This window comes from Dendrobates tinctorius, unplaced genomic scaffold, assembly GCF_039654945.1.
Source record: "Dendrobates tinctorius isolate UK_male_01 unplaced genomic scaffold, ASM3965494v1 ptg000020l, whole genome shotgun sequence".
Lineage (NCBI taxonomy): Eukaryota > Metazoa > Chordata > Amphibia > Anura > Dendrobatidae > Dendrobates > Dendrobates tinctorius.
Window position 1 is genome coordinate 3,388,294 of NW_027361688.1, and position 14,207 is coordinate 3,402,500.

The following is a 14,207-nucleotide window of genomic DNA, read 5'->3' on the forward strand; positions in this document are numbered from 1 at the left end:
ATTTGATTTGCATCAAATCAGTTGACTCTTCACTAGAAAATAGCATTAATATCAATGATATTCTTTACTCACATAGAATCAACATATCCCATTATTATTCATATATTTCAGAGACAAACTAATAAACACATCAAACTAAAAGAATGAGGTAGCGCATTCCAGAGAAGTGGCGCAGCACAAGAGAAATGTTAGGCTCATCTGGTGATGCACATTCTCCAAACCCTTCTACGGGTGGGGATACGAGCTACGGGCGTCAATGAAGCAGCGAGGTGGGGCACACGGGACATGGACAACTGAAAGACTGGCATGCCACAGGTAGACAGGTGGAATACTGATAACTATAGGCAAGCAGGTGGGATGCTGGAAACCACTCTCAGGTGGGAAACATCCATGAAACCGCAGGCAAGCGGAATACTGAAACCGCTGGCATGCGGGAGACGTCTAGGAGACCTCAGGCAAGCATTTGTTGATCTGGAAACTGCTGGCAGGTGGAAAACATGCAGTGAACTGCAGGCAGGTAGGTGGGATGCTGGCAAGAGGGAGATGTCTAGGAAACCACAGGAAGAGATGCAGGAAACCTCTGGCATGCGGGAGAAATCCACAAGCTGACAGGCAAGTAAGCATGAGATATCCAGTAGACCACAAGCAGGCAAGCGGAAGACGTCCAAGAGACCACAAGCAAGCAGGCAACTTGCTGGAAACTGCTGGCAGGTGGAAGACATGCAGTGGACTGCAGGCAGGTAGGTGGGATGCTGGCAAGAGGGAGATGTCTAGGAAACCACAGGAAGAGATGCAGGAAACCTCTGGCATGCGGGAGAAATCCAGAAGATGACAGGCAAGTAAGCATGAGATGTCCAGTAGACCACAAGCAGGCAAGTGGAAGACGTCCAAGAGACCACAAGCAAGCTGGAAACTGTTGGCAGACGTAGACATTGAGGAGACAACAGGCAGGTAGGCAGTATTCTGTAAACCGCAGGCAGGTGGGGACGTCTAGGTGACTGCAGACAGCAGCTAAGCAGGTCAAGGTGTATGAAGCAAGCCATAGTCTAGCAACACTGAAGTCTTAATAAAATCCTGGAAGCCGCAAGTGGACAGGAGAAGTAATGGAAGCCGCAGATGGGTGAAGTCCTGGAGACCACTGACGGGAACTGTGCACAGGCAAACTTAAAAGTCATGCTACAAAGTCTTAATTCCAAGGCAGAGAAGTGTGTCTTGACTTTTTGCCGTGTGGTCATAATGACTCCACGTGGAAAACCTTATAAATGAGGGGCAAGTGGCAAGGAATCAATAAAAGAGCATGTGGCTGGCACACGGTATGGAGGGATTTTTGGCTGGCACTCCCTTTTGCACCTGACACTTAAAAAGTACCCAGAAAATCAAGGCGCAAAAAGTTGTCCACCGCAGCATGTGACTTCCGGATGGTCTTTTGTTCCTCTTTTGTGTTCTTGTTTTGTCTGCCCAAAGGTTGACATTTACGCTATGCCTTTCGCCTTGTAGGCATTTTTTGATTTTTTTTACTTTTTTGGGTATTTTTATCGAAATATCTTTATTTCAATAATGATTTCTGCATGCTATGTTATTACTCTATACAATTACATTTTGTATTTGATTTTTTTTAGACTCTTTTTGTCTTTGTCCAGAACTTGCTGGTCTCATAAGTGCTGTTCCTTGTAAATTTTTGGTTATTTTATCTTAGTTGCAACATTATAGCTATATTTAAACAGTGCTGCAGTGCAAAGCATGGGAGCAAAGTAGAAGCCTTAGCCTCTTATGAGACACTAGATGGTGGCCCGATTCTATCGCATCGGGTATTCTAGAGTCTCTGTTAAAATAAAAAATAGTTATATACTCACCTTCCGACGGCCCCCGGACTCTTTCTCTCCTCTCCACGCGCCTGGCATCTTCCGGTTCCAGTAATGCTTAGCGCGAAACACCGCTGATGACATCGCGCTCTTGCAAGAGTGACGTCATCTTCAGCCCTTTTCGCTAAGCATTACTGGAACCGGAAGATGCCGGGCGCGTGGTGAGAGGAAGGACTGAGTCCGGGGGTCATCGGAAGGTGAGTATATAACTATTTTTTATTTTAACAGAGACTAAAATACCCGATGCGATAGAATCGGGCCACCATCTAGTGTATTCTACTCCTGTTACACCCGGAGCTGCTGTCACTGTTCTGCTGTTACCTAATGTATTGTACTCCAGTTACAGCCAGAGCTGCAGTCACTGTTCTGCTGTTACCTAATGTATTGTACTCCAGTTACAGCCAGAGCTGCAGTCACTGTTCTGCTGTTACCTAATGTATTGTACTCCAGTTACACCCAGAGCTGCTGTCACTGTTCTGCTGTTATCTATGTTTTGTGGTTTAGAGGTATCAAGTTGGTGCTCATGATTCATGAATTTGGAGCAGAGTCAAAAAGGCCTTTTTTCCTGTCTTCAACTGGTTTTGCACAAAATCGCAAAATTTTTGTCAAAAAATTGGGGGGGGGGATTGGTGCGGAAGCTTCATGCAAATCTTTTTGGTGCCGGATAGTACCCACTCACTTCAATAGGTACCCTAAATCAGAAGCTTAAACATCAGAGTTGGTATTGTTTCTTTGAATTTTTTTATTGCTTTTCCAGAACAAAAAGTGCACAGAAAACATATGAATAAGTGCATGTGGATTATAGATGCAGAAATGTTTGAGAGCAACACGCAAAATCGGGACGAAACACCAAATGTGTGAACCCAACCTAAAACACACAAAAATGTTGGTGCAAGTCTTGAAAGACAGTTTTTTGGGGTCAGAATCTGCACCAGAATTCTGATGCCTTTAGCTCGATTAATCTCTCCCTTTGTGGTTATAATCTACTACTTCTACACATGCCTGACTGACGTGCAGGTAGGTGGGATAGTGCAAAAGAGGAACCACCACACTCATGGTCAAGGTCTACACTTCCCTTCTTTCTCACAGATATCCTCTCTCCAAATGCGGGAGTTGACTCTTTACCTTCCGGCCATTACTCTCCTAGTGATGTGAAAATGCACATGACAGGACACTTGTTCACTTTACCCATATGCCAGTTTACCCTCCTCAGCAAACTGACTTTACTGACATCAGGTAGAAGATCTCTTTCCCACATGTTAAGCATCCTCTCAGAAGTTTTATAGTAGTCCTTGACTCAAGGAGAGACTCCTCTGTGGGCTATGTCTCTCCTCTGAAGGCAGTCTCTAATGGAAACAGGTGTGGATCTTGAGTGGAAGACGGCATATAAGAGTCACCATCACTATCTTGTTATGTCTTTTGAGCTAAGAAGTTCCCCAGCTGGTTTTCAAGATTGTGCTAATGTTCAGAGACTTAAGTGGTCAATGTGGTTATCTAACTGGATGATATTTAGGTTTATTCAGGCGATGAAGCATACATCTGACATGTATGCACTGTATATCACAGACACAGAGTCAATTCCTTATTTGCTAAACTTAACAATATGCTAACAAATGGCTAAACTTGAAAAATATGTATAACTGGTTCAAGAAGTAAACTTCTTGGGGTATATCTTGTCCACCAAAAGTTTTCGAATGGATCTCTTTTAGGTCCTAGTTCTTAAGAATTGGGTGCAACTCAAATCTTTAAAAGCTTTGCAGATCTATAAATTTCAAGAAATATCTCTTCTTAAGAATACTCCTACCCAAAATTATTTGTTCCCAGTTTTATCAGTGGCTTGCTCAGGAATATCCCATCATTCAGTACTCGCAGATCATCTTGAGATAACAATACCACCTGACTGGTAACTAGGCAGGAATTTTTAGTGGCCAAGTATTGTTCGGACAAATCTGTGCCCAAGTTAAAAGGCCACAAACCCGTCTCGCTGAACTTTTCCAATCCATACCTGCTTTTAAAGAGCCTTGGAGCCACCTCTCCATGGACTTGATCACTGGTCTGTCATCTTCCACACCGAAGATTCTTGCTTGGATAGTAAGTGACAGATTCAGAAAAAAATCTTTATCTAAATTACCTAAATCCCAAACCTTAAGTAAGCTATTCATCAAACATATTATACGTCTACATGGAATTCCAGAAAATATTGTTTCCAACTGAGGAAGAAACTAATTTTTCTTTCTAAAATCTAGAGGGCCTTCAGAAAGATCAATATTGAATTTTCCTTTTCATCGGCTTACCACCCAGAGATCAGTAGCCTGAATGTGTCAATCAGAGACTTGAGCAATTTCTTTGGTATTACGTCTCTGATCTTCAGTCTGATTGGGTGGAACACCTGATTTTAGATTCTATTCGGTATCCCAAAGCCTCCAAGATCCCTCCATTCTTCTGTAATCTAGAGTATCACCTTCGGTTTGGTTCCTTTTTGGCCTCTGAAATAGGTGCTCGAGGGTTCGAAAAAACTGTGGACAGGTTGAAGATTATCTGGTCTCAGGTCCAGACCTAGAGAGGTCATAGGGTAGAAAGGCTTCTGACCTTAATTAGAGGCAGATCAATGCGTCAAGCTTTGGTATTAGGGACCAGATGTGGTTTTCACTAAAAATATCAAACTCAAGGTCTCTTCTGTTATGCCAAGTTTACTGGTCCTTATAAAGTAACTATCGGTATTAGTACAGTTGCCTTTTCTTTAATACTTCCACCTTCCTTACAGAAACCCAGTGTGTTCCACAAATCCCTCACCAGCTTCCCTGTACTAAATCCTCCTCCTACTATGTTGGTTAGAGGTAATCTGGAATGTGAAGTACAAAATATCCTTAATTCCCGGGTGGTGAGAAGGTTCCTACAATATCTTGTATGCTTGAAAGGTTATGGTCCAAAGGAAAGAACTTGAGTTTTAGCTAGTAACATCGATGACATCAACGTGATAAGGAGTTCTCAGAAGATGTTTCATGATAAGCCAGGTCCTAAGGGTGCAGATTCCCCTCTTAAAAGAGGTTGTATAATAATATCCATACATGAACTCACACCCTTTACTTCTACATATGTTAATAGTGCCACACCTCCATTCTGGATTACACATGGTGACACTTGTAGAAGTTCTATTTAGTATTCGTGAATTGTGGTGCCCTCAAGGCAGGGATCTTGTGTTTTAATTCCTGATCATTGCCTCATTAGTTCCCTGCTGTGAACCTTACTCAGGGCTACAAACTATTTAAACTCATAACAGGACGCAATGGTGATGGGGCAGGTGCTCAGATTGAACCCATAACTTGATTCCTAAAGGTTCCAAAGATGGCTTCATCTGATGGCTATGTATTATGACTTCTTCTTGTCATCCTCCAGTAGTTGCACCGCAGGAGTGCTCCAGCACTTCCTTTTAGCTCCAGGCCTCTTAGGTTTCTTTAGTGCCCCCCACCTCAGAACCCTACAACTTGATATAGTTTTACTCTTTTTACAGGTAAAACAAAAATATAATGTGAAAAACACACAAAACCTAAGCTAGAAACAAAATTTACATATGTCCTGTGTAAGGCAGCGACTTTAACATCAGTACAGTAATGAGGCAGTGACCCAAGAAAGTTCAACTTAAACACCTTTATTTTCCAACTTACAAAATAAATTCAAACTTTTATTATATGGTTTGCAACAGGAACGTCCATATCAGGTCTGTTGCCGTGGGCGACTGCACCGCCTTATAACTTGTGGAGTGCAGTAATGGCTTTGCTCAAATTCTGGTTCTGGTCTGTGTTCAGTCTTAGACAGACAGGCATACACAGAACCTCCTGCTTTGCTGCTTGAAAACAAACACTGACACACCCAACCCTTATCTGCAGGATTAAATGTGAATCATGGCCATGGGTCACTTTCAAGACCTGGACTGGAGGGAGAGATCCGTCCCACTAACTTCCTACAGATCTCTACAATATTAAAAGACCAAGACTAGGTTTCCTAAATCAAGGAGGTAAAAAAGCAATAGGGCATAATTACAAAAATAGTCTAATCCATCCCACCAGAGCCAAGGTGGACCCAGTCAGGATGGTCCAAACCTCTTGTATTAAAACATTATTTATTGTGTTGTATTACAAAATTAGAACAGCAAGTAAAAAAAAAAATGCAGTAAAGAAATATACCTAGTGATGACCCTGCCCCAAAGTAGGAAGACATAACCAAGCCGTATAACTTGGTTGAGAACCAAGTTTCACTTTTAAATGCCATCAGCCATGGCATCCGCTGATGTGAGACACGAGCTGGACTGCTCCATCTGTCTGCACATTTATACAGATCCCGTAACCCTGAGATGTGGACACAACTTCTGCTGGGCCTGTATTGATCGTGTGCTGGATACACAGGACGGGTCTGGAGTTTATTCCTGCCCTGAATGCAGAGAAGAGTTTCTGGAGCGGCCGGCACTGCAGAAGAATATAACTCTACATAATGTTTCAGAACGTTTTCTGTCTACTCAGCCAGATCAAGAGTTGATCACCGGGATCTGCTGCACTTACTGTATTCACTCTCCTGTACCTGCTGTAAAATCCTGTCTGCTGTGTGAGGCTTCTCTGTGTGATAATCACCTGAGAGTTCACAGTAAGGCAGCAGAACACGTCCTCACTGATCCCACCACTTCCCCGGAAAACTCGAAATGTTCAGTCCATAAGGAAATTTTAAAGTACTATTGTACTAAGGACGCTGCTTGTATCTGTGTGTCCTGCAGTTTGGTCGGAAAACATCGGGGACATCGGGTGGAGATGCTGGAGGAGGCCTCTCAGAAGAAGAAGAAGAAACTGAGAAATGTTCTCCAGATACTGACCACAAAGAGGAAGGAGACTAAGAAGAAAGTTCAGAGTCTGGAGGAAAGCAAGAGAAAAACTGAACTAAAAGCATCTGAAGATGCAGAGAAAGTCATTGCCCTGTTCATAGACATCCGGAGACGGCAGGACGACCTGGAGAAGAGGATCCTGAGTGAGATCTCCAGGCGAGAAGAGAAGATGTCACTGAAACTGTCTGATGTGATACGGAAGGTGGAAATAAAGAAGGACGAGCTGTCCAGGAAGATGAGACACATTGAGGAGCTGTGTAACATGACGGATCCACTGACTGTCTTACAGGAACCAGACACCGGTGACTTGTGTGATCCTGAGGAAAAGGGAGGTGACGAGACCACAGGAGGACATGATGGAGGTGATGAGGACACAGGAGGACATGATGGAGGTGATGAGGACACAGGAGGACATGATGGAGGTGATGAGGACACAGGAGGACATGATGGAGGTGATGAGGACACAGGAGGACATGATGGAGATGATCGGGGTGCGGAACTGATCTCACACATATACACATTATCTGCTAAAATAAGAGGTATCACCTTCTATGTTCAGGATCCTGCAGACATATTACTGGATACAAACACGGCTGATAATAATCTCCTTATCTCAGACGACCTAAAAACTGCGACCTGGACAAATATATGGCAAAACCGTACAGAAACTGCAGCGATATTTCAGGATTGTCCTCAGGTGATGAGCAGGAGGGGATTTACCTCAGGACGACATTACTGGGATGTGGAGATCAGTGGGTCAGGATTGTGGAGGGTGGGGATGTGTTACCCCAGTATAGAGAGGAGGGGGCGTCAGTCATACATTGGAGATAATAACAAGTCCTGGAGTTTATATGGAGGGCGGGTGTATAATAATCAGTATTCAGTGATACATGACATTAATAAGATCCTATTACCTCACCAGATTTCTGGCCATGGAGTCAGGATCTGTCTGGATTATGAGGCCGGGCAGTTGTCCTTTTATGAGCTGTGTGACCCCATCAGACACTTACACACCTTCACTGCCACCTTCTCGGAGCCCCTTCATGCTGTTTTATGTGTATATAAAGGTTTTATAAGAATATGAGGGGGGAAATGCTGTGAGGAACCATTTTGATCAAAGAAATCCACTCAGGGACTGGAGACATCACAGGAAGTACAGTCTGACTAGTGGACCATTCTGACCATGGAACACAGCAGCTGGAGAACGTCTATATTCTATCCAGGGGTCTTTTTCTTTTTTTTTTTTTTTTTGAGAGGGGGCTTTTCATTCTCGAGCTATTCTTACCTCAGTTCCGATATTCTCACACTGAAAGACTTAAAGTGCAATTGTCTGTAATCATTAGTCCGGCCTAAGCAATATTCTTTCTGTAACGTATTTTCTCTCGAGAAAAACGCTGATTTCAACTAAGTATGTTATGATGTAATTTTAATTGATTGCTTATTAAACATTCTTTGTTAGAAAGCTACATGCTTTTTTTTTTTAACGGCCTTCGGCTCGATCTCGAGCCATGGTGACGAATGATCTGTAGGAAAATCGATCTTGTGGAAGCCTAGATACGTCCACCACGGTCTTCTCCACCGTTGTCTGGTCTTCTCCTTCGCTTTGTTTCTTCTATTCTTCTGATCATGATGTCCTTCACCAGTGATTGCTCTCTTTGTAAGATGTATCCACAGTATGCGATTCGTAGCTTGGTGATCCTTGCTTCCAGTGACATGTCTGGCTTGATTTGTTCCAAAATTGATTTTTTTGTCATCCATGTATTGATAACATCCATCTCCAGCACCACATTTTGAAGATATCGATTCTTCTTCTGTCTTGTTTCTTTATTGACCAGGTTAGGCCACCATATGTTACCACAGAAAAGACCAAACTATGTAAGACCAAACTCTCTACCAACTACATGTCTACCTGGTTCCTAAACATGTACCTGGTCGAAACAACACAACTTGGAAAGAACACAATAGGACAACACAAATCCAAAATCAGTACAACCAAAACTGAACTACCCTTTATTTTTTTTTCGGTGCTGAGGTCTCTCTTCTTTATAAAGTTAGGACCTTGGTCCTTTTCTCAAGCAAAAACACTTCCAGAACAGTGTTCCGGGCTTTTCACCTCCTATCAATTTCCTTGAGAGGAGACATTATATTATTCAACTGAGGTTCTAGGTCGTCAATCATGTACCACTTTGAGCATTTCATTCCTCTGCATTGGAATAAAGCTGTAGACAACCATTGGCCTCCTCAGAAACTGTCAGGGTACAGTCAGACGGCCATATAACACGGACGACAATCACATCGCAATGCTCGAACTGGCCAGCGGCTCTCCTGACCCGACCGTGACAGCTGCTTAGAAATACATGCTGCCATGCTCGGGTAAGGGTAGCCGCCGGCCAGTCCGAGCATTGCGGTGACCGGGTCTTGGGATTAGATGGGTCATAGCTATCTATGAAACGCGTATGAGAGGAGGACACAAACCTCACCAAAAATACACAAATCTGTGTTTTTTATGCTTATGGTATATACTCGTATTTCTCTATTCCAGGTATATACGTAAACTCTTTCACCTCCGGACTCCACATTTCTATACTTGAACACCTGATAGCTATATACTTTAACATTTGATAGCCTCATATCAAGCATTTGCCCTCAGGATGATATTCATATTAGACCTAGCCACTTATAACATGCGTAATAATGGTTAATGGGATTACCCTGTTCTTTTTTCTTTTTCTTCTTTTTTTTCCAACCCCTCTACTTTTAACCCTTTTTTTCTCCTTTCCTCCTTCTCCCTCTTACCCCTTTTTCCTTCTTTTTTCTTCCAGTTTTCTCCTTTTATTCTCATTCCTTTCTTTTTCTTCTTTTCTCCCCTTTCTCTCACCTTTTCTATTCTCTTTCCCTTTCCCCTATTTTCCACTATTCTTGTTTTTCCTTCTAGTTCCCATTCCCCTTTCTCTCTATTATATCCCCTATTTGTTTCTTCCTCCCTTTCCCTTTCTCCTATATTTTTCTCCCCTTTATTCTTTTCCTTTTCTTGTGCGTCATCTCCCCCTTTTTCTCATGTCTCTTTTGCCCGATCGATGCATCCCAAATAATATCTCACGTCACCTCCCTTACTGATGCCTTCTGATACTGATGATGCCTTCCCATCCGGAATCCAGATAAAACAATGTTAAACCTCCATGATAAATGGTACCGGTATCCTGGCATCTGCTTATGCCGACGTCCCTCCAGAGGAAGAGTTAATTCTATGACTGTGTGCATGGCGTAGGACCAGCATGGATTATGGGACTGCTCCGATCGCATGATCTGACCCAGTGTGACGAAATGGGGTCTGTGCCCCTTTCGTGGGTTACATGACCTCTGCGGTCACATGGATCACGTAACCTATGGACCATGGGGTAAAGTTGTAGACAGTCATTGGCCTCCTCACTCACTGTCAGGGCACAGTCAGATTGCTGTATAACATGGATGACAGTCACATCGCAATGCTCGGACTGGCCGGCGGCTCTCCTGACCCGACCGTAACAGCTGCATAGAAATACAAGCTGTCACGCACAGGTAAGGGTAGCCGCCGGCCAGTCCGAGCATTGCGATGTGACTGTTGTCCTTGTTTTACGACCATCTGACTGTACCCTAATGATGAAGGTATGACAATGGGGATGTCGTTTATGCTATTGACTCTCTTCCCTTTTGATATCTGTGTCTACATCTATGGTATTGATAACACTATTGTATAGTTGTATTGCACATTGGTGACTTTTTGTTTCACCTATAACCTCTGATATTATTTTATCCATATTTTGACCCCTGTTTCTGTTCTGTTTTAATCTTTGTATATGGAGGTTAGACCAATGGGAGGCGTTATGAGCAGTGGTCCCTTGTTTTTACATTATATAGCTCTATGTCTCCATGTACAGTATGTAGACCTCTTACTACATTTGGCTTGAAAAAGGTCCTACATGGCCAAAACGTTGCTTGGATTTTTTTACCTTTTGCAGGTAGTAGCCAATAAAGAGATTCCTTAGACGAGAACGTCTGGTGCCAATTTGGACCTTCTATGATCCTTAATGATCTGGCAACACAGTGGGGTGTCGCATCAAGACTGCGTGGACCACGGAGTGATGCATGGAAGTAGATGTTTTTCCAAAGGCAGCAAAAAATGTCCTATCGGAAGCTACTGCTCTCATGCAGATCTTCCTGCATGGCAACCTGGAAATATTACGATATGTGCATAAGGTGTCACTTAGCCACTAAGTTTTCCTACCTGAAAAAAGAGTTGTGTTCCTATACCCTCCCTGTGCTCAAAAGGATCATTTTTCTTCCGTATTAATTCTTTGAATAAAATGGGATTACATGTGGCCATACTGGATAATTCCTGATGATTCACCATTAAATGGATTCTCCAGTGAAAACCATTTATCGCCATGGGGTCAAGTAGTCTCCTGTGGGTGGTGTGAGATTTCTAGGTCACGTTAAGAGCATTCTAGTTGAAGATTGTTTACGAGATTATTGTTTTCAACAGCAATTTCCTCCACGTATCAGATGGTGTGGGCATTATACCCTAATTGTTGTGCTTGGCTCTCCCAGTATTTGCTTCTGGCACAAAATTAATTTTTTTCATTCTATTATAATCTGCCATAGAGCTGTGGGTGAAAGCAGCAGATTTGGCAAGTAGGAGAATGGCAGTGGGGGAGGTGAAGACAGGGTAAGGGGTCATTAAAGGGATTGGCCACTTAATCTTTATAATAATAAATGTGTCAAGAACATAACTTTGTGGAAAATAAGTACAAATAATTTACCTTTACTGATTCATAAGCAAACTAAATACACAAAACAAGTATATAAAATATAAATGATTATGGAAGAATTACCAGACTTCACTCTGCTGAGAAGCATGCCAGTAGTAGTGCACCACCCAAAAATCTATAATTACTACATCAAAAGCTCAAGCTCACATGTAAGTATATGGATGGCTTGCTTAAGGATTAGCTGCACCATAAAAATTAACTCTTACGCAGGGACAAAGGGGAATCAATGGAAAGCAAAAAAGTGTGGATTAAATTAAAAGAATAAAATGTAGATTCATAAAAACATCAGAATCTTGAAAAAGCTGAGGGGAACCGCTATGGGTACCTCACAGATGCCAATAAAGGTTCACTTTTCATCTTTTTGAGAGCCATATAATTAATTGAGTTAACGGAAATTTGAGTTAAAAGAATATTAAAGAGCATCTAAATTTACAAGTCATTTTTTTTATTTTCGGGGTGTTAAAAAAATTGGAAAAATGACCAAACAAGCACCACTCTTCTATGCTAATATACCAAATACTTTTTATATATTCAATATTTCAATATTCCAATTTGACACAACTGTAGTTGGAATTAAAATGAAAGATCATATCAAATTCCCCCAAAGAATGGAATCCACAGAGTAGAGAACAATGGTATCAGGGTTTAAAGAATGGTTCCAGGGTGATTGCCCAATGTTTTCAATACTCATCATGGTAGGGGTAATTAGGGTGTTCTTTCCAGCTAAAAAAAAAAGATAAAATAATATATATAAAATGACAATAAATAAAAACGTATATTTTTTATCTAAAATAATGTCAAATTCATTTAAAAGACGCTTACGAATTGAGATTTAGGTAACGCATGTTCTTGTTGACTCCATCAAGACTTTTCATGTCTTTGTCACTTAGTTCAAAGTCAAATATCTGAAAGAGAAAAGTCACATGCAACTTAAAGGTCCTTAAATATTTATTATTTAAAAAATTATGTAGAGCACTACTTCTTCTAAAGTCATTTAAAATGATGTTACAAAATTTAAACCATTTTTTTTTAACAGGAATTGATATCTTTTGGGAAATTTTTATTTTTGCTCCATTTACCTGGAAGTTCTGCTTGATCCTCTCAGGATTGAAGCTTTTTGCCAAAACAACAATTTTTTTCTGCAGCAAATATCGCATGGCCACTTGTGCTGGGGTGCGGCACATCTTCTTAGAGATTGTATTTAAAACAGGGTCTTCAAGCACTTTGGGCGACTCCTGATCCTCAATCCTGTCAGGAAATAAAAAATATTCAATGTATCAGATATATTCTTATACATAAGGGGCAGTATTATAGCAGTTATATTCTTGTACATAGGGGCAGTATTATAGTAGTTATTTTCTTGTACATAGGGGGCAGTATTATAGTAGTTATATTCTTGTACATAGGGGCAGTATTATAGTAGTTACATTCTTGTACATAGGAGCAGTATTATAGTAGTTATATTCTTGTACATAGGGAGCAGTATTATAGTAGTTATATTCTTGTACATAGGGAGCAGTATTATAGTAGTTATTTTCTTGTATATAGGGGGCAGTATTATAGTAGTTATATTCTTGTACATAGGGGCAGTATTATAGTAGTTATTTTCTTGTACATAGGGGGCAGTATTATAGTAGTTATATTCTTGTACATAGGGGCAGTATTATAGTAGTTACATTCTTGTACATAGGAGCAGTATTATAGTAGTTATATTCTTGTACATAGGGAGCAGTATTATAGTAGTTATTTTCTTGTACATAGGGGGCAGTATTATAGCAGTTATATTCTTGTACATAGGGGCAGTATTATAGTAGTTATTTTCTTGTACATAGGGGGCAGTATTATAGTAGTTATTTTCTTGTACATAGGGGCAGTATTATAGTAGTTACATTCTTGTACATAGGAGCAGTATTATAGTAGTTATATTCTTGTACATAGGGAGCAGTATTATAGTAGTTATATTCTTGTACATAGGGGACAGTATTATAGTAGTTATATTCTTGTACATAGGAGCAGTATTATAGTAGTTATATTCTTGTATATAGGGGTAGTATTATAGTAGTTATATTCTTGTACATAGGGGCAGTATTATAGTAGTTATATTCTTGTACATAGGGGGCAGTATTATAGTAGTTATATTCTTGTATATAGGGGCAGTATTATAGTAGTTATATTCTTGAACATAGGGAGCAGTATTATAGTAGTTATATTCTTGTACATAGGAGCAGTATTATAGTAGTTATATTCTTGTACATAGGGAGCAGTATTATAGTAGTTATATTCTTGTACATAGGGGACAGTATTATAGTAGTTATATTCTTGTACATAGGAGCAGTATTATAGTAGTTATATTCTTGTATATAGGGGTAGTATTATAGTAGTTATATTCTTGTACATAGGGGCAGTATTATAGTAGTTATATTCTTGTACATAGGGGGCAGTATTATAGTAGTTATATTCTTGTATATAGGGGCAGTATTATAGTAGTTATATTCTTGAACATAGGGAGCAGTATTATAGTAGTTATATTCTTGTACCTAGGGGTCAGTATTATAGTAGTTATATTCTTGTATATAGGGGCAGTATTATAGTAGTTATATTCTTGTACATAGGGGACAGTATTATAGTAGTTATATTCTTGTATATAGGGGCAGTATTATAGTAGTT

General features: G+C 40.7%; 1 protein-coding gene and 1 pseudogene across 1 annotated transcript; one reads left to right on the top strand and one right to left on the bottom strand.

Annotated features, from left to right (window-relative positions):
• The first annotated feature begins 6,136 nt into the window (after positions 1-6,136).
• Positions 6,137-8,150, top strand: LOC141083306 (E3 ubiquitin/ISG15 ligase TRIM25-like). Its single transcript, XM_073567488.1, has one exon. The coding sequence runs from the start codon at positions 6,137-6,139 to the stop codon at positions 7,814-7,816; it is 1,680 nt and encodes a 559-aa protein (XP_073423589.1). The 3' UTR covers positions 7,817-8,150.
• A 3,367-nt stretch (positions 8,151-11,517) lies between these two features.
• The window catches only part of LOC141083313 (aldo-keto reductase family 1 member C1-like), a 9,173-nt pseudogene continuing 6,483 nt past the window's right edge, over positions 11,518-14,207 (bottom strand).

Coding starts and splice junctions, on each gene's coding strand:
- LOC141083306 (XM_073567488.1), top strand. CDS start 6,137: ATGGCATCCGCTGATGTGAGACACGAGCTGGACTGCTCCATCTGTCTG.